Raw genomic sequence first — 22,759 nt, 5'->3', positions numbered from 1 at the left:
GTCTCTAAATGTTTGATAGAATTCACCTGTGAAGCCATCTGGTCCTGGACTTTTGTTTGTTGGAAGATTTTTAATCACTTAATTTTAAGAAATTAAGTGATTTAAAATTTTAAGAAATTTAAAATTTTAAGAAATTGTGATTGGTCTGTTCATATTTTCTATTTCTTCCTGGTTCAGTCTTGGAAGGTTATACCTTTCTAAGAATTTGTCCATTTCTTCCAGGTTGTCCATTTTATTGGCATAGAGTTGCTTGTAGTCGTCTCTTAGGATGCTTTGTATTTCTGCAGTGTCTGTTGTAACTTCTCCTTTTCATTTCTCATTGTATTGATTTGAGTCCTCTCCCTCTTTCTCTTGATGAGTCTGGCTAATGGTTTATCAATTTTGTTAATCTTCTCAAAGAACCAGCTTTTAGTTTTATTGATCTTTGCTATTGTTTTCTTTGTTGCTATTTCATTTATTCCTGTTCTATTCTTTATGATTTCTTTCCTTATGCTAACTTTGGGTTTTTCTTGTTTTTCTTTATCTAGTTCCTTTTATTGTAAGGTTAGATTGTTTATTTGAGGTTTTTCTTGTTTCTTGAGGTAGACTTGTATAGCTATAAACTTTCCTCTTAGAACTGCTTTTGCTGCATCCCATAGGTTTTGGATCATCATGTTTTCATTGTCATTTTTCTGTAGGTATTTTTAAATTTCCTCTTTGATTTCTTCAGTGATCTCTTGCTTATTGAGTAATGTATTGTTTAGCCTCTATGTGTTTGTGTTTCTTACATTTTTTTCTCTGTAATTGATTTCTAATCTCATAGTGTTGTGGTCAGAAATGATGCTTGATATGATTTCAATTTTCTTAAATTTACTGAGGCTTGATTTGTGACCAAGATGTGATCTATCCTGGAGAATCTCCCATGCACACTTGAGAAGAAATTGTAATCTGTTGGTTTTGGATGGAATGTCCTATACATATCAATTAAATCTATCTGGTCTGTAGTGTCATTTAAAGCTTGTGTTCCCTTACTAATTTTCTGTTTGGATGAAATGTCCCTTGGTGTAAGTCAGGTGTTAAAGTCCCCCACTGTTATTGTGTTACTGTCAATTTCCTCTTTTATAGCTGTCAGCAGTTGCCTTATGTATTGAGGCGCTCCTATGTTGAGTGCATATATATTTATAATTGTTATATCTTCTTCTGGGATTCATCCCTTGATCATTTTGTAGTGTCCTTCCTTGTCTCTTGTAACATTATTTATTTTAAAGCCTATTTTATCTGATATGAGTATTGCTACTCCAGCTTTCTTTTGATTTCCATTTGCATGGAATATCTTTTTCCATCCCCTCACTTTCAGTCTGAAGTGGGTCTCTTGTAGACAGCATATAGATGGGTCTTGTTTTTGTATCCATGCAGCAAGCCTGTGTCTTTTGGTTGGAGCATTTAATCCATTCCCGTTTAAGGTAATTATCGATATGTATGTTCCTAGGACCATTTTCTTAATTGTTTTGGGTTTGTTTTTGTAGGTCCTTTTCTTCTCTTGTGTTTCCCACTTAGAGAAGTTCCTTTAGCATTTGTTGTAGAGCTGGTTTGGTGGTGCTGAATTCTCTTAGCTTTTGCTTGTCTGTAAAGCTTTTGATCTCTCCATCAGATCTGAATGAGAACCTTGCTGGGTAGAGTAATCTTGGTTGTAGGGTCTTCCCTTTCATCACTTTAAGTATATCATGCCACTCCCTTCTGGCTTGTAGAGTTTCTGCTGAGAAATCAGCTGTTAACCTTATGGGAGTTCCCTTGTATGTTATTTGTCATTTTTCCCTTGCTGCTTTCAATAATTTTTTTTTGTCTTTAATTTTTGCCAATTTGGTTACTAAGTGTCTCAGCGTGTTTCTCCTTGGGTTTATCCTGTATGGGACCCTCTGCACTTCCTGGACTTGGGTGGCTATTTCCTTTCCCATGTTAGGGAAGTTTTCGACTATAATCTCTTCAAATATTTTCTCGGGTCCTTTCTCTCTCTCTTCTCCTTCTGGGGCCCCTATAATGTGAATGTTGTTGCATTTAGTGTTATCCCAGAGGTGTTAGGCTGTCTTCATTTCTTGTCATTCTTTATTCTGTTCCACAGCAGTGAATCCCACCATTTTGTCTTCCAAGTCACTTATCCATTCTTCTGCCTCAGTTATTCTGCTATTGATTCCTTCTAGTGTAGTTTTCATTTCAGTTACTGTATTGTTCATCTCTGTTTGTTTGTTCTTTAATTCTTCTAGCCTTTGTTAAATATTTCTTGCATCTTCTTGATATTTGCCTCCATTCTTTTTCCAGGGTCCTGGATCATCTTCACTATCATTATTCTGAATTCTTTTTCTGGAAGGTTGCCTATCTCCACTTCATTTAGTTGTTTTTCTGGGGTTTTATCTTGTTCCTTCCTCTGGTACATTGCCCTCTGCCTTGTCATCTTGTCTTTCTGTGAATGTGGTTTTTGTTCTGCAACCTGCAGGATTGTAGTTCTTGCTTCTGCTGTCTGCTCTCCGGTGGATGAGGCTATCTAAGAGGCTTGTGCAAGTTTCCTGATGGGAAGAACTTGTGGTAGATAGAGCTGACTGTTGCTCTGGAGGGCAGAGCTCAGTAAATCTTTAATCTGCTTGTCTGATTATGGGTGGTGCTGGGTTCCCTCCCTGTTGGTTTTTTGGCCTGAGGCAACCCAACACTGGTGCCAACCTGGGCTCTTTAGTGGCGCTAATGGCGGACTCTGGGAGGGCTCACGCCAAGGAGTAATTCCCAGAACTTCTGCTGCCAGTGTCCTTGTCGCCACGGTGAGACATAGCCACCCCCTGCCTCTGCAGGAGAACCTCCAACACTAGCTAGTAGGTCTGATTCAGTCTCCTATGGGGTCTCTGCTCCTTCCTCTGGGTCCCGATGCGCACACTACTTTGTGTGTGCCCACCAAGAGTGGAGTCTCTGTTTCCCCCAGTCCTGTGGAAGTCCTGCAATCAAATACCACTAGCCTTCAAAGTCTGATTCTCTAGGAATTCCTCCTCCCGTTGCCAGACCCCCAGGTTGGGAAGCCTGACGTGGGGCTCAGAACCTTTACTCCAGTAGGTGGACTTTTGTGGTATAAGTGTTCTCCAGTCTGTGAGTCACCCACCCAACAGTTACGGGATTTGATTTTATTGTGATTGCCCCTCCTACCATCTCAGTGTGGCTTCTTCTTTGTCTTTGGTTGTGGGGTATCCTTTTTGGTGAGTTCCAGTGTCTTCCTGTCGATGATTGTTCAGCAGTTAGTTGTGATTCTGGTGTTCTCGCAAGAGGGAATGAGAGCACGTCCTTCTACTCTGCCATCTTGAACCAATCCCACAACAGAATATTAAGAGTGGCCATTTTTGATGGATACACTCAGAGGTGACTTTTTTTCTTCTATTTTTCCAAAATTTCTATAATGAGTTGTTACTTTATATAAAGAAATTGAATAACCATAGCCTTACTTTTGTGTTATATGTGCTTTTCCACCTTACAGTTGGTTCTGTTCTTAGACACAGAGCTTTCTGGTGAAAGGGAATGTCATGATTATATTAGTCTCTTTTTCCTCTATCAATCTTAGAAAGGAAATTAGGATCACAGGTAATTTGCCTTCCTAGCATTATTGGAGTTACTCTTTTGAGCTAAGCCATTGTGCTAATAAGCCGTGTTGTGGGTTTACCTTTCTGTTATTTCCTGTCTGAGGACAAGAGAACCATATTAACTTATGAGTTTTTGCTTGTTTGTTTGTTTGTTTTTGCCCAGTACTTCCTGATACTCCAGACCTTTCTCCCTGCTTTTAGCAGTAGCTAGGGCATTCTATGCTGACTGCCTCAGAGAAAGGACAATATAGCAGAACATAGGCATCAATTCTTTTTTTAACATCTTTATTGGAGTATAATTGCTTTACAATGGTGTGTTAGTTTCTGCTAATGTGAATCAGCTATACATATACATATATTCCCATATCCCCTCCCCCTTGTGTCTCCCTCCCACCCTCCCTATCCCACCCCTTTAGGTGGTCACAAAGCACGGAGCTGATCTCCCTGTGCTATGTGGCTGCTTCCCACTAGCTATCTATTTTACATTTGGTAGTGTATATGTCAATGCTACTGTCTCACTTCGTCCCAGCTTACCCTTCCCCCTCCCCGTGTCCTCAAGTCCATTCTCTACGTCTGCATCTTTATTCCTGTCCTGCCCTTAGGTTCTTCAGAACCTTTTTTTTTTTTTTAGATTCCATATATATGTGTTAGCATATGGTATTTGTTTTTCTCTTTCTGACTTACTACATTCTGTAAGACTTTATGTCCATCCACCTCACTACAAATAACTCAATTTCATTTCCTTTTATGACTGAGTAATATTCCATTGTATATATGTGCTACATCTTCTTTATCCATTCATCTGTTGATGGACACTTAGGTCGCTTCCATGTCCTATTGTAAATAGTGCTGCAATGAACATTGTGGTACATGACTCTTTTTGAATTATGGTTTTCTCAGGGTATGTGCCCAGTAGTGGGATTGCTGAATCATATGATAGTTCTATTTTTAGTTTAAGGAACCTCCATACTGTTCTCTGTAGTTGCTGTATCAATTTACATTCCCTTTTCTCCACACCCTCTCCAGCATTTATTGTTTGTAGACTTTCTGATGATGACACAGGCATCAATTCTTAGCTTATGACTTTTGAATGATAAGATCAGATCAGAGGAGATAAGGAAGAGCAAAGTTTCACCACTTCTCCCCCAGTAGTTCCACAGTCTGTGAAGGAGGGACGGTGAAGTTTAAGAGAACTGGGAGAGCTTAGATGTTAACACAGGGGTTTCCTAGATAAGGTTGCTCTGTACCCCCAAATCTCAGGGAGGTTTGAGGGATCTGAGAGCATAGGAAACCCATGTTTCACTTCTTGGGTAGAAACAGGGCAAGCAGCAGGAAACGAGAGTTCTCTAAGCCTTATGTGGTATGGAAAAAGTGAGAATATTTCCCAGGAGCACAAAAGTCATGATGACATGAAAAGAAAGGTGACCAGATGTGATTTTAGTCTTCAAGTTCACTCTTTATTATGCCAACTGCAAGCTGCTGGAAGTTTTAGTTTTAGAATTTCCATTTAGTTCTTTTTTATAGTTTCCACTTCTTTACCAAGATTCTCTACCTGCCCACTCACAATTTCCTGTAGTGTTGTGAACAAACTTTGTAGTTGGTTTCTATTGACTGCTTTTTCTGTTTGTTTTTGACCCTTTGGTTGACTTTTTGCTACCACTTTCACCGCCTGGTGATGATAGTGTCAGAACTGAGTTAAGCAACAACGCTAACACATACCAAGAGTCTGTTGTCCAAGCAAATCACTTCAAGTGGGGCAGGGCACCATCTCATTAGAAAGGGTGCCTAATGTGTGATGATTTCTGATCTTCAAATAAGGACAGTTACAGAAGCCTTGTGAAAACTGTAAGGATAGCATCTCCAGTCTTCTTGATCAGTCTCAAGAAACCAACAAGACTTTCCCGCTCATTAAGGAGTAGAACTGGAAGAGAACTGAAAACATTAGCATTTAACCCCCTGCCTTCTACCAAGTAGAAAAGAGTCCTCCAATGATTAATTTTTTTCCAAGTAAAAAGCAGCTTCCTTGCATTTCCTGATATAAAGATAATACATACTTGTAGAAAAATCCACCAAGACAGAAAGACATAAAGAATAAAGTACTACCAGAGAAATTACCATTAATATTTTGCTGAACATCCTTCCAGATGCTGCTCTGTGCAAATACTTATGCATATAATTTTATTTATGAATGGAATAATATACATACTTTTAACTCAAGTGGTAGAGATCATTATCAGTAAATACAGATACACATCTTCCTTTTTAATGACTGTATACTGTGTTATATAGGTGTACCAAAATTTATTAAACCAGTCCTCAATGGTAGGACATTTAGTTCTAGATTCTTGCAATGATGAACATTATTTCTGCTTTCTCTGTGTATGTGTAACATCTTTGTGTACTTGTCAGATTATGTCTCCTTGAGGCAGTATATTTCTATAACACTATTTCTGGGCTGAAGCATATTCAACCGACTTGACTCCTGGACCTACGGGGCAGTGTGGTGACTTTGTAGTATGTCAACTCAGCTAAGCAGGATTTATCTTCCAGAATCTTGCATGGTTTCAGTGTTGCATGAGCTCTGGAAGGCAACAGTGAGGCAGTGGCCATGGTTTTCACGCTCTGAAGGACTGTGCAGGGCTCCAGGTGTGGTGGTAACTCTAGCACATTGTAGCTGATCTGCTGGCTCCCCTTGCTGGCATGAGGCAGCACCCAGCTCCTGCCAGATCTTCAGCTCCTCCAGGTCCTAAGCCAAGTGCATGTGCAGATCCATGAAGGGTGCCAGCTTCTCCTGCAGTATATCTGCATCATCAAAGTTGGAAGTAATGAGAGACACACGCAGGTGCAGTCTGTCTTTGAAGATTACGGTTGTTCGTGAATTCCAGTTTGTCCCCACAAGTTTTAAGTCTGTTCTTGCTCTCATCATGTCCAGCTTTCTATCCTGACTGCCTCTGGCTGATCTATGGTGATTTCAGGTTCAACACTAGAACCAGAGACAGCAAACAGCCTTGCATAGACTCCCCCACCTTCTCCCTCCAACATGTAAGGTCCAAAGCAGCCCTGTCCAATAGAACTTCTGTGATGAGGTGGTTCTGTTTCTCTGGTTGAATCCTGCTGACCAGTGGGGAACAGAATGTAGACAGAAAGCCAGCATGCTTGGAATGGCAGGCCGGAGGAACGAGTCCTGGAGGTACACCAGCCTGCCACCACTGACATTCTTACATGAGGAAAATAAACCCCCTGTGAGCTTGCGCTGTTGGGAATCCCATCCCCAACCTAATTCCCAAGCCAGAATCATCAAAGGGAGCTAAAATAGTCGTAGACTGCAAGCAGGCTGCAGGAAGGGGTGCTCTTCAGCAGGCAATCCCTTCTGAAGGCAATCCTCTCAGAGGATGACTTCCCACACCCCCTTTCCAGTTCCCTTTGCAGATCCTTCCCCAAGTGAGTATGACCTTCCTTACAAAATATAAGTACCCATGTTGTCTGTCAAACTGGGTTTTTTGTTTTAAACATCAGCCCATTTTCATGACTCTGCATATGTGACAATGGGTAGTAAGAAACCATTTTTGTCAGCTCCAGTCTCTGAAACTGGCCACTTACCAATTCAACTTTACCAGGAACGGTTCTTTCCAGATGGGTCCTGAACGGTTAACTGAACATGAAAAACATGTATGGCTGAACATTTTCTTTGGCGGCTGAGCTAGAGTAGAGAACAATGTGCAGTGGTTTCAAGCTGTGCCCACAAACACAATTCTACACAATCACAAGGAACATTTCTTTTTTTTTTTTAATGGTTTTTTAAACAAGTGGTTATCCGTTATGGTGTTGACATAAGAAAAGGCGAAATGCTGGGAACCGAATCAAAACGACAGTGCAACAGGCAGCTTGGTGTGAGCGTGTTTTGGTTCCTTGAATGCACAGGCTTGCTTTTCACTTCCTCCTAACTCTGGACCCGCCTTCTTGGTGTGTTTTCCTGAAAATGCTTTTAAAAAGAAAAGAAAAAGAACATATCGGTCTTACTGCAAGCCGTCTTTGGTGTCTGTTGTTCCCTTCTTTTTCACGTCTCACGGAACTGGGTCCTCCTAACTTCTCTACTGTTTAGTGAGTCGCTTAGCTCTCCCTGGCGTTGCCCGCCTTCTGTAAATCCTGCGCAGACCCCGCCAGTGCCCCGCACTCCCTCCCAGCCCTCTACCAGGGCTAAACTCTTCCCAGCGGTGGTCAGGCAGCCTGCGGACATCCAGCAAGCCGAGCAGCGGAGAACGAGGACCGCTGCTCCCACCGTCCACCCTCTCGCCTCGCCCAGCGCGCACTCCGCCCCCGCGCTCCGGAGAGACTTGCAGTGTGACGCGCCCACCTCCCGGCGGCTCGCGGGCTCTCGCTCTGGGACAGCCGCCACCCCCGGGAGACGTGGAAGCGGCGGCGGCGGCGGCGGCGGCTCCCTGGGCGCGAGCCGGCCCAGGAGAGTGGAGCGCCGCATGGATGCGGCAGCAGAGCGGCTTCTCCGCGAGCCTTGGGAGACCCGGGCAGAGCCCGCCCTCTATGCGCACTGGGGGCCGGCAGGGGGCTCTGGATTTCGGTCCCTCCCCTTTCCCTGGGTGTCTCGGAGCACTCCGGCTCTCAGACCCTCCTCCAGCCAGGTGCAGGCCGGCGGGAGAGGAGGACGCATCTCTTCTTCCGGCGCCCCACCATGGGCAATACCTCCAATGACTCCTGGCCAGAGAACTGCGATACTCGACAGTGGCTCCCCTCCGGCGAAAGCCCAGCCATCAGCTCCGTGATGTTCTCGGCCGGGGTGCTGGGGAACCTCATCGCGCTGGCGCTGCTGGTGCGCCGCTGGCTGGGGGACTCGGGGCGCAGCGCCGGCCGCGGGAACTCCATCTCGCTGTTCCACGTGCTGGTGACAGAGTTGGTGTTCACCGATCTGCTCGGGACCTGCCTCATCAGCCCTGTGGTGCTGGCTTCGTATGCGCGGAACCAGACCCTGGTGGCCCTGGAGCCCCAGAGGCGCGTGTGCACCTACTTTGCCTTCTCCATGACCTTCTTCAGCCTGGCCACCATGCTCATGCTCTTCGCCATGGCCCTGGAGCGCTACCTAGCCATCGGACACCCCTACTTCTACCAGCGCTGGGTCACATGCCGTGGTGGCCTGGCTGTGCTGCCCGCCATCTACACAGTCTCCCTGCTCTTTTGCTCCCTGCCGCTGCTGGACCACCGGCAGTACGCCCAGTACTGCCCTGGGACGTGGTGCTTCATCGGGCATGAGCAGACCACGTACCTGAGGCTTTACGCCACCTTGCTGCTACTGCTCATCATCGCAGTGCTCGCCTGCAACTTCAGTGTCATCCTCAACCTCATCCACATGCATCGCCGGGGCAGGAGAAGCCGCTCCGGACCCTCCTTGGGCAGCAGCCGGGGCGGCCCTGGCAGCCACAGGAAAGGGGAAAGGGTATCCATGGCGGAGGAGACGGACCATCTCATTCTCCTGGCTATCATGACCATCACCTTCGCCGTCTGCTCCTTGCCTTTCACGGTGAGTCGCTCCCTTCATTTCCACAGAGGAACCGGGCAGCCTTCTCACACTCTCCCCTCTTACTCCCACCCTTTCCACCACCACACACATTTTCAACTTGTAAAATTATGGCCTCATTTGTAAAGGGTCTATAGCCTTCCCCTCTCACTTCTCACCTTTGCCCCACTTCCTACTTCCCTAACCCCAGCAAACGGGCATCTCTATGCTACTGCTTCTCATTTACCAACACAGTCCCCCTGAAAGGGAGTCCTGGCTCTCCACTAAGCCAGCGCAGACTGACACCCTAGAGCCCGAAGCCACTGTACAAGGCCAGTCTGGCTTAGTTCCTGATGAAGAAGCAGCCCCTTCCACCTTTGGGTAGTTGTCAGTTACAACCTGACTTGCCTGACCTGTAGTTCGCCTCCCAGTGCCCCTCATCCACTGGTGCTAGTCCTCCAGGCTCTGCCTTCTGTTTCTCCCAGAGCAAAATGTAATACTCAACCCATAGCCTTCCATTGAGAATGGTCCCAGGTGAGAAGGGTCCATGTTGCCAGAAGTCCAGAGCATTCATTGTCTTAAAAGTTCAACAAAACCTAGCTTACAGATTTCCCAAACTACATATTGGGAGTATAACTCTTTGTTGCCATGAAAATTCATATGTTCATAATGATAATTAGAGGAAAGGCTGCTTGCTTGGAGGAACCCCTTGCCTAGGTTCTGGGCTGGGTGCTGCCCTGGTTGGGGGCAACATCAGTGGTTAGTTCCATGATGCTGTGAGTTTGAGCCTCCTAAGGTGTAATGTGGGTAGCAGAGCCTGGGATGTATCCGAGCATGTGCTGGCCTCTTACAGAGAAATGAGAGCTCAGTTTTAGCAGCTCCGCTTCCTAATCTTCAGAAGCACAAGACTGACCCTACGGGGAATAAACAGTTGGCAGTGACTGTCACCGGACACAGTCTTGGAGAAAAGAAAAAGATAAATGATGCTGCCATTGGTCAGTGTGACCTGTAGAAGTCACTTTATCCTACTTCCCGCCTCCCTCACTGCTTTAGATTATCTTCATAAACTCATCCATAGGGGTGGGAGAGGACACAGGATCCTAAAAGCCTAGATATGACCCTCCCACATACACAAATTAACTCCCTTTCTTACCTATGTTCTCTCCTGCCTGGTCCCCACTGTCTTCACACTTCTGCCCCATCTTCTGTCAGGGTAGAAGCTGCTCTGAATCAATAAGTTACACTTTGAGAATGAGATGGAGTACGTAAAAGATGCCCTTTTATAAAATGAAGTAGGATGTGGGAGGCTGCATCTCCCATTCACCCTGAGCTGGGGAGTTTGCAACAGAAATGCTGTGAGGTAGAAACCAACATGGCTTCCACAAGTTTGTTTTGTTTTACTGGTAGAACTGGTAGAACTACGTTAGGAGCTAAATTAACTTTTTGGCGTTGGGACTAGGATGCAGAACATACATGTATCTGTGAGAGAAAGCATTTCAAGTTCCACTAAACAACTTAGAATTTAACATGAGAGACATAAACCATTTCTGAATTGGGGGGGTACCTGTTTTGGACTGGTGGGAATCAGGATGTCAGTCCTTAGAGTTTTATCTATCATTTGTGAGTGTGTACGTATAAAAATACCTTCCACTCTCAGCTACTTAAAATAGCTTGGGAACAGGCTCAGAGGTGACCACACACTTGTGAAAAGGATTGTTATTCCCTTTGAGGAGGAGAGCAGGAGGAAAAGGTCTCCCCCTTGATCATGACTGACCCGCAGCATAAACTGTATTTTTTTAAATAAAGGCAGTTGATTTTCGATAGGTTCCCCAGTTTTCAAGTAAATTTGCCTTTTGCCATGAGAATTCCATCATTGCCATATGTTGATTTTCAGATACACACACGCAAACACACACACTCGTTTCCTTTACTATTAAGCCAGGGGCAACTCCGGAGTTGCCAAATGGAAGAACTAGAAGTCTGGTTAGAAAGGGTGGGGACGTAGGAAGTTTGCTTTGAAGCTGAGTTTTTATCTGAGTGCCTGTTTATGGCTTTGGGGGGCCAGATGTAGATTATGAGGAGGCTTAGCTCCTTCAAGCCACTCCTTGGCATTGACAGCATCAGCAAATAGTATCTAGGGTCTCTTCTGCGTGTATGCATGGCAAAGAGTCCCAGACAAAGAGTGGGAAAAATGCCTAGTGTTAATGTAATCTAGAAAGTGGGCTACGCTGACTTCTTGCCTTGGGGCTAACATGACACATTTTCCAGATGAACTACAGATAACCCAGTAGGTGCAAAACAGATATTTGAACTGTACCCTAAATGGGAAGTGCCAAGTCATCTCTCAATAGGGAAATTTACTTTGACCATTGACTAATTTTATTTTATCACTAGATTATTGATACTTGTCAGTATCTTTCATTTACACGGCACTTTAAGCATTATGAAATGCTACACTATCCAGAATTTAGTTACTTCTTGGAAGGCTTATCTGACAATTCAAATCTCAAAGCTACTGAATGGTGCATTACATTCTGCTATTTCAGAATGCTTGGCATGTGTCCCTGGGGGGTGCTTTTCCCCCATGTCCTTTTATTCTACTTGGCCCACACTAAAATTGTGGTCAGAAATGGCCTACACCAATCTCCCGCCCAAGGCAGGAATCATTTCCACATATCCTAACCCGGGCTCTGATAGAAAAGGCAAGGGCTTCTGGTTGCCTTCAGAAATTCTCCTGTTCTTCTATAATAGCACACGCAGCCCAATAGAAATACAGCATGAACCACAAATGCAAGCCACATAAAGAATTTCAAATTTTCTTGTAGCCACATGACAAAAAGTAAAAAGAAACAATTGAAATTAATTATTAGTAGATTTTATTTAACTCAGTATATCTAAAATATTATCGAGGCAAAATGTATCAATGTAAAATAATTATTAATGAACTATTCCAACTAATTTTCTTCCTGTGTCCCAGAAAATACTAGTAATCTACCCTGTCTCTGCCTCCTTCTAACTCGGGATAACAGAACTGCTTTCTGTGGCCCTCAAAGTGGGCCATGCCACCGGCCCAGCAAGGAGAGCTCACAGCTGTGTACCCAGTGGGACAACAGCCTAATCACTCCAGGAATGAGAAGAGGGGAGTGGGGAATTGAGGAAACCTGCTAAGGAATGTCAGCCATTGTCCCAAGGTGTGGGCAGGTTACAATTACTGCTTCCTCCAAGAATGCCAGCATAGGACTTTCAAAGTTTGGGAATTGAAACTCAAAATATTAAATGCCCAGCACGCTGTAATGAAGTCAAGTTCAACTTCAAATGTCATTATTATCAACATCAAAATGGCTAACATTTTTTTTTAAACATCTTTATTGGAGTATAATTGCTTTACAATGGTGTGTTAGTTTCTGCTTTATAACAAAATGAATCAGCTATACATATACATATATCCCCATATCTCCTCCCTCTTGCGTCTCCCTCCCACCCTCACTATCCCACCCCTCTAGGTGGTCACAAAGCACCGAGCTGATCTCCCTGTGCTATGCGGCTGCTTCCCACTAGCTATCTATTTTACATTTGGTAGTGTATATATATGTCCATGCCACTGTCTCACTTTGTCCCAGCTTACCCTTCCCCCTCCCCGTGTCCTGAAGTCCGTTCTCCATGTTTGCGTCTTTATTCCTGTCCCACTAGCTATCTATTTTACATTTTGTAGCGTGTATATATATGTCCATGCCACTCTCTCACTTTGTCCCAGCTTACCCTTCCCCCTCCCCGTGTCCTGAAGTCCGTTCTCCATGTTTGCGTCTTTATTCCTGTCCTGAATGGCTAACATTTTTGAGTGCTAATTTTTTACATACTTCAATCCATTATCTTCACAACAATCTGTCAAATAGGTAGCATTTTTACTCCCATTTTAGAAATGAGGCAAATAACTTACCCTGGGTCCCGCAGCTAGTGAGTGAGTGCTGGAGCCAGGATTCAAAGCCAGGCAGCTTAAGCGCAGAGCCTGTGCTTTTAATCACAATACTGTCGGAAAGTACTCATTTCAGGGGTAACATATGAGAAGATTAATCCAAGATTTATAAGAGAATTGTGAAGATGTTATAAATATCTTGCCCACTTTGTCTCTTAATTTCAACTTTTAGCTTTAAAAATACAATGGCAAAGACCTTTTTCTCCTTATCAGATCGAGGAGCCTGAGCTGGGGCCAAGGGTACAGTTTCTTTTTTCTTCTGCACTGACCTATGCATTAAAAGGCTGAGTCTGAGATTTTAGGAGATCGGCTAGTGTAACTGCGGGTCTAAATTAAGAAATAATCAGATTACCCCTCACATAAAATTTTCTGTTGGTACACATAAGATATAACTGATTTTTTTTAAAAAGCATTATTTTGGCGATCCAATATAAAGTCATGCGTAGGACCAACAACATATTCCAAACTGTTTATGCACTAAAGGAATATTGCGTAAATTAATACATTCCTCATGTTAATCAGATATTGTCATCATTTCACAGTGATAAATAGAAACTTTCCTCCTGAAATGAAACAGGACACAGGAAATATATCAGACCTCCATTCTTGACTCAGATACTGTTTGTCTTTTAATTTCCAACCCATATCTAGCCATTTTCTCACTACTTTACTAATAATTGTGAATAACTTCTGGTCATTTTAAACTGTTTTCCCCATGTCATTAGGATAAAGTGCTTATGCATTTTATTCAGTTCTAAAATTTCAAGAGTGAACCATTGACTCATTCTAAAACGTCTTCATCTTTAGAAATTCTTTAGGGCTATAATTTCTAGGTTACTCTGATTAGTGGAAATCTGATCTTTGAAATACAGAGCAAACTCAAGTAAAGAGTACTGGAGTTTCCCATTCATTCCTGGTACTCTTTATGTAAAATGTAACATGAATGGGGGTTGTAAAACTGATTTGAGATTTGTCAATTACATACATACACAGTATCACAATTCTAGTAGGGATGAAAGAGAAATTCAGAAATCTCTATGCATAACCAAAACAAACTTTGTCTGGTGATATTTTGAGTTAATATCCATGTACTACTGGAAGGCCCTTTATTATTCATACATCATCAATGATGTGTTTGGGGATTGTTGAAAGAGTTTTAACACACCTTACCTTTTAAGAGAAAGTTCTTCCATATGAGTGTCTTCACTTGACACCTTTTCCTTTGCCATTTGATATTATGAAATTGTGGTTGTAAATAATGACATAATTACACTGATTTTTAAAAATTTAGACAGCAAGAACTATGGTCCTTTCCCTAAAGAGAAGTGGTGCGTTATGTCTACACCCTTGGTCAAGGTGAACATCTCTGCCTGCCATCTAGCTGTGGAAAGCGTGGAAGAAAGAAAAGACCCAAAGAAAACCAAGTAGCTACTTAGATATAGCCATGGTTTTAAAATCTATAAACAGGAGAAATAATACCCATAAATCTTTGTGGCACATTTGGAAAAAAGTCTCCTACAAACCCATAATCAGTCAGTGGTGAATTTCATGTGAGACTTTACGTCAGAGGCTTTTTATATAGATGGTGGGAGAGTGTGTAGTGGCTAAGAGGCAAGTCTGGGTCCTGCTACTATAATTGCATGGCTCCCCTACTTACCTGTGGTGTGATTTGGGACAGGACAACTAATTGTCTGAGCCTTGCTCTCCTCCTTACTAAAATGGGAGTAATAACACTTTACAGATTTGTATAAAGATTAAACACAACAAGACACAAATTGCTTAGCACCATGCCTGGCATACAGGTGTTCAGTAAATATTAGCTACTCTTTCCATAGGATTCCGTTTCCAAAGGAAAATCATTTGATATTAATGACCAGGAACTGAATTCTGGAAGCTCCGTGTCATTTGTTTGATTGGCCAGGCCTAAGTGGGTCTTTTGTTTTTAAGTGTGATAAATGAATCATTTTAAACTATTTCAATTTTGGGGTAAGGGTCTAAAGCAGTGGGTCTCAACTTTGCCTGCATATTAGGATCACCTGGGGGGCTTTAAAAGCCCTGACACCTGGGTTACAGCCCAGGCTAATTAAATCAGAGTCTCTGAGAGAGGGAGCAAGCTATCAGAGTAGTTTTCTTTCTTTCTTTAAAATTTTTTTTCCATCAGAATATTTTTAATTATCCACAGGGGATTTCAGTGCACAGCCAAATACATTTCTCATTTACTCTAAAATTCTGAACCCACTATGTAGTCACATTAAAGGTAGGAAAGTAGCTGAAAGAAACGGTGCCAGGTCAGTGCCAAGAAAAAGTTTTCCATGGAGGTGGCAAGGATTCTATGGAAGACAACAGAATACTAATTTTCCTCTGTGCCGCTTTCCAGGTATCACAACAAGCTTGTATTCTTAGCAAAGCCCTATAGAGAGAGTCTGTCCTAAGGAATTAAAACTCACTAGGCTGGTTTACATTAGTCCTTGGTATTTTTCTCATAGCAGATTTACTTGTAGTATGTGCAAAAGCATGTATAAATTCTACCAGCCTCTGAAGCTGAAGTCCAGAATATCACCGAAACATTATTAATTAATTGACTTCTATCCATTGTGTCAGCCTTTAATTAAAATCCAGGATCAGCTGGAGGGAGAGGGAATGAGGAGTTAGTGTTTAATGGGTACAGAGTTTCAGTTTAGGAAGTTGTAAAACGTTCTGGAGATGGATGGTGGTGATGGTTGCTGTTCCCCGTTCTTTTTATATGATGGTCAGTCAAGTGCAGCCACAAGAGGAGACAGGAGATGCTCCAGGAAACAGTTTATCAAACTCACAGGTCAAAAACAGGAAGCACTGCGTAACGTGCAGGGCCACATGAGGAAGTACCAGTGCAGGTCAGGAGGAAAAAGAAGCAGGAGCTGGGGAGAGCCTGTGCCACGGACTTTACTGGAGCTTCTGAGGGAAGGACAAGGCAGAGTAGGGGAAACAGTTTGGGACTGGCTATTTTGAAGCATTTCGACAGGCTCTAAGCTATACGAGTAGCCCCTAGTCGCCCCGTACCAGGCCTTGGAATGATGAAAGCTGCCTCCATGGGGTAAAGGGCCACACAGCGGAGCTCTGCATTGGTTAGTTTGCATATCAAGCGATTGCTTCTGGGTAAGCCCTTGGCTATCTCTAAGCATTGGCTAGCCCTGGAAGGGGCAGTCTCTCCCCAGCCAGAAAGTTTTTATGATGTCAAAACATCACAATATACAGAAAATAAAAATACAAACAGTACAGTTGCACAACAATGTGAATGTACTTAATGATACTTGAAAATGGTTAAAATGGTAAATTCTATTCTATGTATAATTTAAATTAAAAAGAAAAAACCCAGGGTCCACAAGATTGAAAATGGTGAACTCTAGGCAAAAGCCAAGAACGGAAGGAAAAAAAATGGAGAGGTAGGAGAAGACAAAACTTACATCAAGAACTTCAAGGTTCTCTGAAGTATGTCTCTTTTCCAAGCATAAAAGAGGAAATTATCTTCTACAACATATTGGCCAGCTCCTAAAATGCAAATTTTAAGCATTTCTAAAAATTACTCAGCATAGTGGATGAAAAGGAAAGGAAACAAATAGTACAGAATTGCTTCATCCTCTAAAACCATTTTTCACTTCTCATTGGTCTGTCACACTCTAAAGAGATCAGGAACTATGGTTTGGGTTACTTGCCACAGAAAACCTGACTCATCTTCATGTGTGACCCATGACACTAGAGGCTGAGCCCTCTCTACATGGCCCACTAGACAATCCAGTATTATATTCTTTGGCAAAATTAGATCTAAACTCAGCTACAGACTTTTTCTACAACAGAATGCTCAGTTTGTGTGTGTGTGTGTGTGTGTGTGTGTGTGTGTGTGTGTGTGTGTGGTGACTAATATATTTTAATCTATCGGGTTTATGTACACTGTTATCCTGAATTCCTAAACTTCAAAATCGCTCCTTAAATACACCATATAAGTACTATCAATTTCTCATTCAAAATAGTTTAGCTGACAAGAAAAGTATTGCTCCCTTGCATATCCCCACCTAACTTTCCTCTTCTCTGTATACTCAGGGACATCCACCATCAGTTCTTTCTTTCTTTTTTTTCTTTACTCATCTGCCAAGTCTTTTCTCCATTCCCTTAAGCCAAGATTCTCTGGCATAAACACCTATGGCTGCCAAACCTTCCTGATACTGTCCTAACATAAGCAACCCGAAGATGACTACTCTTCTCCCTCCCTGCAATTTGCTTTGTATATCCAGTTGCCAGATGCCTGCAGAGTAAGTAGTGGGGGGAAAAGGAAACAAACCATTCCTTCTTCTGGCAAGGGAGAGTGGAGGAAAGAAGGAATAGCTCTCTAACTCACCAGCTGCCTTTGGTAAGAAAGTCCCAGGAGCTCTATAAACAACTGGTTTCAAACGACTAGGTGTGATTTACATGTTTCTCTCTTTTCTGTAAGCCATGTGGAAATGTTTGATCTTTATCAAGCATGTACTGGTCCATTCTCTGCAATCTGACCAAAAAGTTGTGTTGTTCCCTAAATATCTAAGAAATCGGATGAGAGCTGGTATACTGCTTTGAGGACATTGGCCAATGCGTAAAGATGTGTCAGTGGCCAATGCGTAAAGATGTGTCAGTGGCCAATGCGTAAAGACGTGTCAGCTTTCCGGTGTTTAGGACTTTGTTCTGAAGACCTTTGGTCTAACATAGGCAACCTGGATGTAGCACACAGTGAGCACTGCTCTGGTGTCAAGGGACTTGGAATTTGTGTCCTGAGTCGGCCACTAACCAGCCCTGGGAACTTGGGCAAGACCCTCACCTTCTCTGCACCGTGGTGTCCTCACTGGTAAAATGGAGATGATAAAGACTAACGTTGGGGGGACACTTATTAAGTGAGCAGTTTTCAGTAGCTGACCCGGATGATTTCCTCTCATCCTGCCAACAACCCCAAGAATAGGTATTGTTATCGTTATCACCCATTTTAAAGATGCAGAAATGAAGGCACAAAGAGGTTAGTTTTCTTACTTATGGTCCCAAAGCTATCTGTGGAGCCAGGATTCAAACCCAGGCAGCCCAACAGCCAGAACACAGGCTCTGTTGTGTGCCCTCTCACTGAATTGTCGTAATGAAGCCAGATTCAGTTTTTGGAAGTAAATGCAACATGTTGTTATTAACTCACTTCCTCATCTGTCAGAGATAATACTTATGTTTCAGAGTGTCTGTAAGGCATAAACATGTGCGAGAGGAGTGAGATTTTGCTACCTCTCTCTCACCACTACGACCACACACAAAACACGTTTTGCTTTTCAGTCTTAAGAAATTGCATATGGTCTAAGCCTGTCCACTGCTACAATGTAAAACTAACATTCTTTTCCCCTTTTGCTTCTTACAGATTTTTGCATATATGAATGAAACCTCTTCCCGGAAAGAAAAGTGGGACCTCCAAGCTCTTAGATTTTTATCAATTAATTCAATAATTGACCCTTGGGTCTTTGCCATCCTGAGGCCTCCTGTTCTGAGACTAATGCGTTCAGTCCTCTGTTGTCGGGTTTCATTAAGAACACAAGATGCAACACAAACTTCCTGTTCTGCACAGTCAAATGCCCATAAATAGGTTGACCTTTGAGGATGGTAGTTAAGAAGTGCTTAGTGAGCCAGCATCTGGAAGATCATTTTGAAATGGTTCCTTGGAGAAATGGAGAAAAGTTAGTTTATAAATACAATGAAGCTACCCTAATAAAACAGAGCAAACAAACATTTCAACAGTGGTTTGGGCTACAGACGTGCTGATAAGGCACTTCGTGGAAGGTATCAGAAGGCTCTATAAAACCTACCGTCAAAGAGCACGTTCCATGGCCTTTAGAGGAACAACCAATTGCACTTAAGATCCAGTGCCTTTCGATTTAAGCTTTCCTGTTGAATGAGAAACCATGTAGTTTTGTAATTTGTTTAAAACCCTAAATAGTTACTGTGTTTTCTATTTTAATCTTCTAGGCTAGTACCATTGTAAACATAAAGTGTACAGTCAGACCAGATAAAACTTCTCACGTATTCTCTAGGGAGTGGATATGTGCAAGCAACCAAGCCCGGTGTCTTGTGATCGTCCTTTCTTTGGACAATGAATCTGAAAACCATAGGTACTTTGTACTGTATGTTTGTGTATGTGGGAGTGCTCTCTTTTTACAACAGTATAACTCAGTATTACTGAGTAGGCTCTGCTCGTTAATGTCAGCTTTTTCACCATCCACAAGAAGCTGTGTGTCAGTGTCAGGTTATTTATTTTATAACGTCTGCCGTGCTAATAGTGACCAAAAAGGCTGGGAATTTTCTTCTCAACAATAAATAGTAGACTATTAAGAGAGGTAATTCTGATTAATACTCTTCATTCTATTTCCAGGGAATCGTATACGTGGCTATGTCTGAAGCCAAATATTAGGATCAAAAACGGAAAAAATCTGGTCAGTTCTTCAGAAACACTGGAACTCTTTTAATGCTGATGTTGAGGACATAACTAACATCTACTTTATAGGATGGTTGTATTGTAGCAAAATTCATCTGGGAAATATGGCTTGACTCATACTTAATAGGAAATCATGTAACAGTGAGTCATATCTTAATATATTTCTAAATCTAAACGTTTGGCATTATGTAAACTCGGCATAAGATATTTCAGTGAATTTGCCCTGTTTAATCATATCTTATTTACAGTGTAAACTCATCTGAAATGTTACAAAAATAAACTATAAAACAAAAAATTGAAAATGGGATAGTATGTGATGAATTCCCCCCAAACAACAATTTATAATTAGTGTAGATATAATAATTTTTAAAATGAGATAAAAGTGGAAAATTTTCATTTAATTTGGCAGGTTTTTAAAGTGTGGTTGTATTACAGATTAGAGTTTGAAATATTCAATACAGTACTTGGTATTAGAGGATTTTTTTTCCCTTATAGCATGATCTTTGAAATAGTGGACACCTTATTTTTTTGCAGTGAGTGTTATTACAGCATAGTTGTAATAAAAAACCAAAAAAGAATGTTAGTCTCATTGAGTTGCTTACGCAAAACTATTTCCTATAAGTAGTTATCAGACTAGATGATCACTTAGGAGTGATTCCAGACCTATCTAGAAATCAGTGTATTTTGACACAATCTATGTCAAATCATCCCTTATTTTAAAAAGAATAAATGAATGGTTTGCTTTCCTACTAATTTAAACAAACCAGGCAAAGTTTAACTTAGCTAAAATCTGGACATTTAAATAAATCTTCCCTGTCCACCAAGTATTCTAGAGTTAAGAAATTGTTCTAAATAGGATTAACTAGCCTCATGGGTAATTCCTAAACATAAAATTCTAAAGTTACTTTGAATCTGGAAGATTAATTTCCTTTATCAGATGACTTTTTTCCCCTCCAAATGAAAATGTTAAATACAATCATTCACCGTACCTCACCACCCCCCAAAATTCTCGAATAATGCCTGAGAACTTAAAAACACAAACTTGGACATAATATCACTACTGGGAACAAAATTTTCACTCTGTGAAAATGAGTTTAAGTCATTAAGAACTGATAGATTTCCAGCACTTTGATTCCTAGTATACTCCTGTTCCTTGCACTGTGTTAAATGACTAAATCCTGCTATTTCATCTGCACTGATATTTACATAGAAGGAATTGAAAGTTAAAGTCCTATGTAATAGTAAACTGCTTACTATTAATGGAAATTTCAAGGTAATAGAAAAAATTACTGATATTGGATATGTAAATATTTTTTAAAATATTTTTAAAAATCACGTCACATCAGACGTACCTGTTTAAGTTTACTGACTCATTTTCAAGTAAAATAAAAAACACAGAATTTAGCCTGGTATATCAGAGAACTGAATTGTGATGAAAAAAGACCTAGATTTTATTCTTTGCCCCTAACAGTGAGTGGAATGAAAAGGGAGAAAGAAACTATAGTGGATGTTCAACTCAGAATGCCAGCCCTAACTTTAGGTGTCCAGAAATGGGATGGGCCAAAGCAGTCTATCCTAAGCCGAATTTCCTGGGTGGTTCACTGTGGCCCCAGGTCATCTTTCCCAAGAGAAAACTGGGAAACTCTGGTACTAAACTGTGGCCTTGAATCTCTAAAGATCCTGATAGGGCCTGAGTTTGCTTAGAAACTATAGAAAGCCTCCCAAAGACTTGAATCTCAAAGTGGTCTGGACCCATGACGACCCAGAGCCAGAGCAAGGCTCTAGAAACAGCACCAACCCAAAACTGCCATGCTGGCGGAGGCTGTGAGCCCTGGGCAGGTGGAGGGAGAATCCGATCCACAACACTATGTTCTCGGTGTAATTCAGTTCAACTGTTGGTGCCCCCGCTGCTGGCTCCCATCAGTGCACTTTGAAAGACAGACTGCCCTCTTGCTATCGTAATGTCAGCTCTGCTTTGAACCAAGAAGAAACCAACATGTTCAAGTTTAGAATTCGATGCCTTTGAAAGGCAGGGGAAGACAATTAGCTCACACTTAAGATGAGGGGTTTTTTTTTACTTCACTTAGCCAAATCTAGTGGTTTAAGCCAAAAGTAATGGTTTTCTGAATTTGGGGAAAGCCCCTGTTTGAGTCCTTCACAGAGAAACAGTCTTCCCTGCAAATTTAATGTGTGTGGACTTGGCAATACCTACTCATGATGACCATCTTCTGCCTTTATGAAACACAACTCCATTGGAATTTCTCTCTGATTGCACGTTTAAAACATACCTATAATCATTATACTAACAGCATTATCATTGATTTTTTTTTAATTTACAAAGCATTTGATCACCTGCAATACACACTATGGAAATAAATGTCATTTTAGCAATTCACAGAAGCTATAGTCTAATTTATACATGGGAACAAGTCCATGTATTGGGCATTAATTTTATTTCAGAAAGTTACTTTATTTTCTGGTAGGTTTTATGATTTTTATTGTAAGTAAATTTTCTTGAATTATATTTTTGTATTTCCTATAAAATGTATGTACAATTAAAGGTCAGTTTGGGTGGTTTAATTCTGTGATCTGTGTGTTTCATTTTTTAAAATATGCCAAGTCAAACAGATCAGTAATGATTCCAGCAGAAAGAGCTGGCACATTGAAAAGGGTAATTGAGGACTGTTGACTGAAAGGAATATTTACAGAGGGAAGAGCAGGGTTAAGGGAATCAACAAGGGATGGTGGAGGAGCCCTTGGAAGCTGCTGTCACTCCCAGGCCTGAAGGAACAAGGGAGGAGCCCTGAAAGCTGTGTCCCACCCAACAGAAGCTGTGGCCTTAAGTAGGGAAGCATAGCTGCTGCCGAACCACAGGGAGGGAGGGAAGGGACTACCTTCCTGGAAGATCTTCCTGCTCTTCTGCCTGTTCCTCCCATTGGCCAAACCCAACTATAATCCAGAGAGTAAGGGGAACCTGGGTAATGCAGTCCATGAAGACCGCAGTACAGGTGGAGAGTAGACTTAGAGGAGCAGATGAAGGATATCCAGCATAAGGAGATTAAAAATATGTTCTCCTTTTTAAAATTACACCAACAGCTCTGTGGTGACCTAAATGGGAAGGAAATCCAAAAAAAAAAAAAGGGGATATATGTATAGCTGATTCACTTTGCTGTAGAGCAGAAACTAACACAACATTGTAAAGCAACTATACTCCAATAAAAATT

General features: G+C 41.9%; 1 protein-coding gene and 1 long non-coding RNA gene across 3 annotated transcripts; one reads left to right on the top strand and one right to left on the bottom strand.

Annotated features, from left to right (window-relative positions):
- Positions 1-6,278: 6,278 nt before the first annotated feature.
- LOC117311050 (uncharacterized) lies at positions 6,279-10,410 on the bottom strand. The gene is made up of 4 exons (XR_004525067.2): positions 10,250-10,410; positions 7,945-8,484; positions 7,191-7,572; positions 6,279-6,392 (listed from the first exon to the last, which is right to left on the bottom strand). It is a non-coding gene; the product is annotated as an uncharacterized lncRNA (long non-coding RNA).
- Positions 8,278-22,115, top strand: PTGER2 (prostaglandin E receptor 2). Of its 2 annotated transcripts, XR_002174074.3 has the most exons (3): positions 8,278-9,120; positions 18,468-19,212; positions 19,473-22,115. XR_002174074.3 is itself a non-coding variant. In XM_004330997.4 (2 exons), the coding sequence occupies exons 1-2, from the start codon at positions 8,278-8,280 to the stop codon at positions 18,687-18,689; spliced, it is 1,065 nt and encodes a 354-aa protein (XP_004331045.2). In that variant the 3' UTR covers positions 18,690-22,115. The 2 variants fall into 2 exon arrangements, 1 of the variants encoding a protein (XP_004331045.2); XM_004330997.4 differs by having other exon boundaries at positions 18,468-22,115.
- The last annotated feature ends 644 nt before the right edge of the window (positions 22,116-22,759 follow it).

This window comes from Tursiops truncatus, chromosome 2 (genome assembly GCF_011762595.2).
Source record: "Tursiops truncatus isolate mTurTru1 chromosome 2, mTurTru1.mat.Y, whole genome shotgun sequence".
NCBI lineage: Eukaryota > Metazoa > Chordata > Mammalia > Artiodactyla > Delphinidae > Tursiops > Tursiops truncatus.
This window is presented reverse-complemented; position numbering and strand designations above follow the sequence as displayed.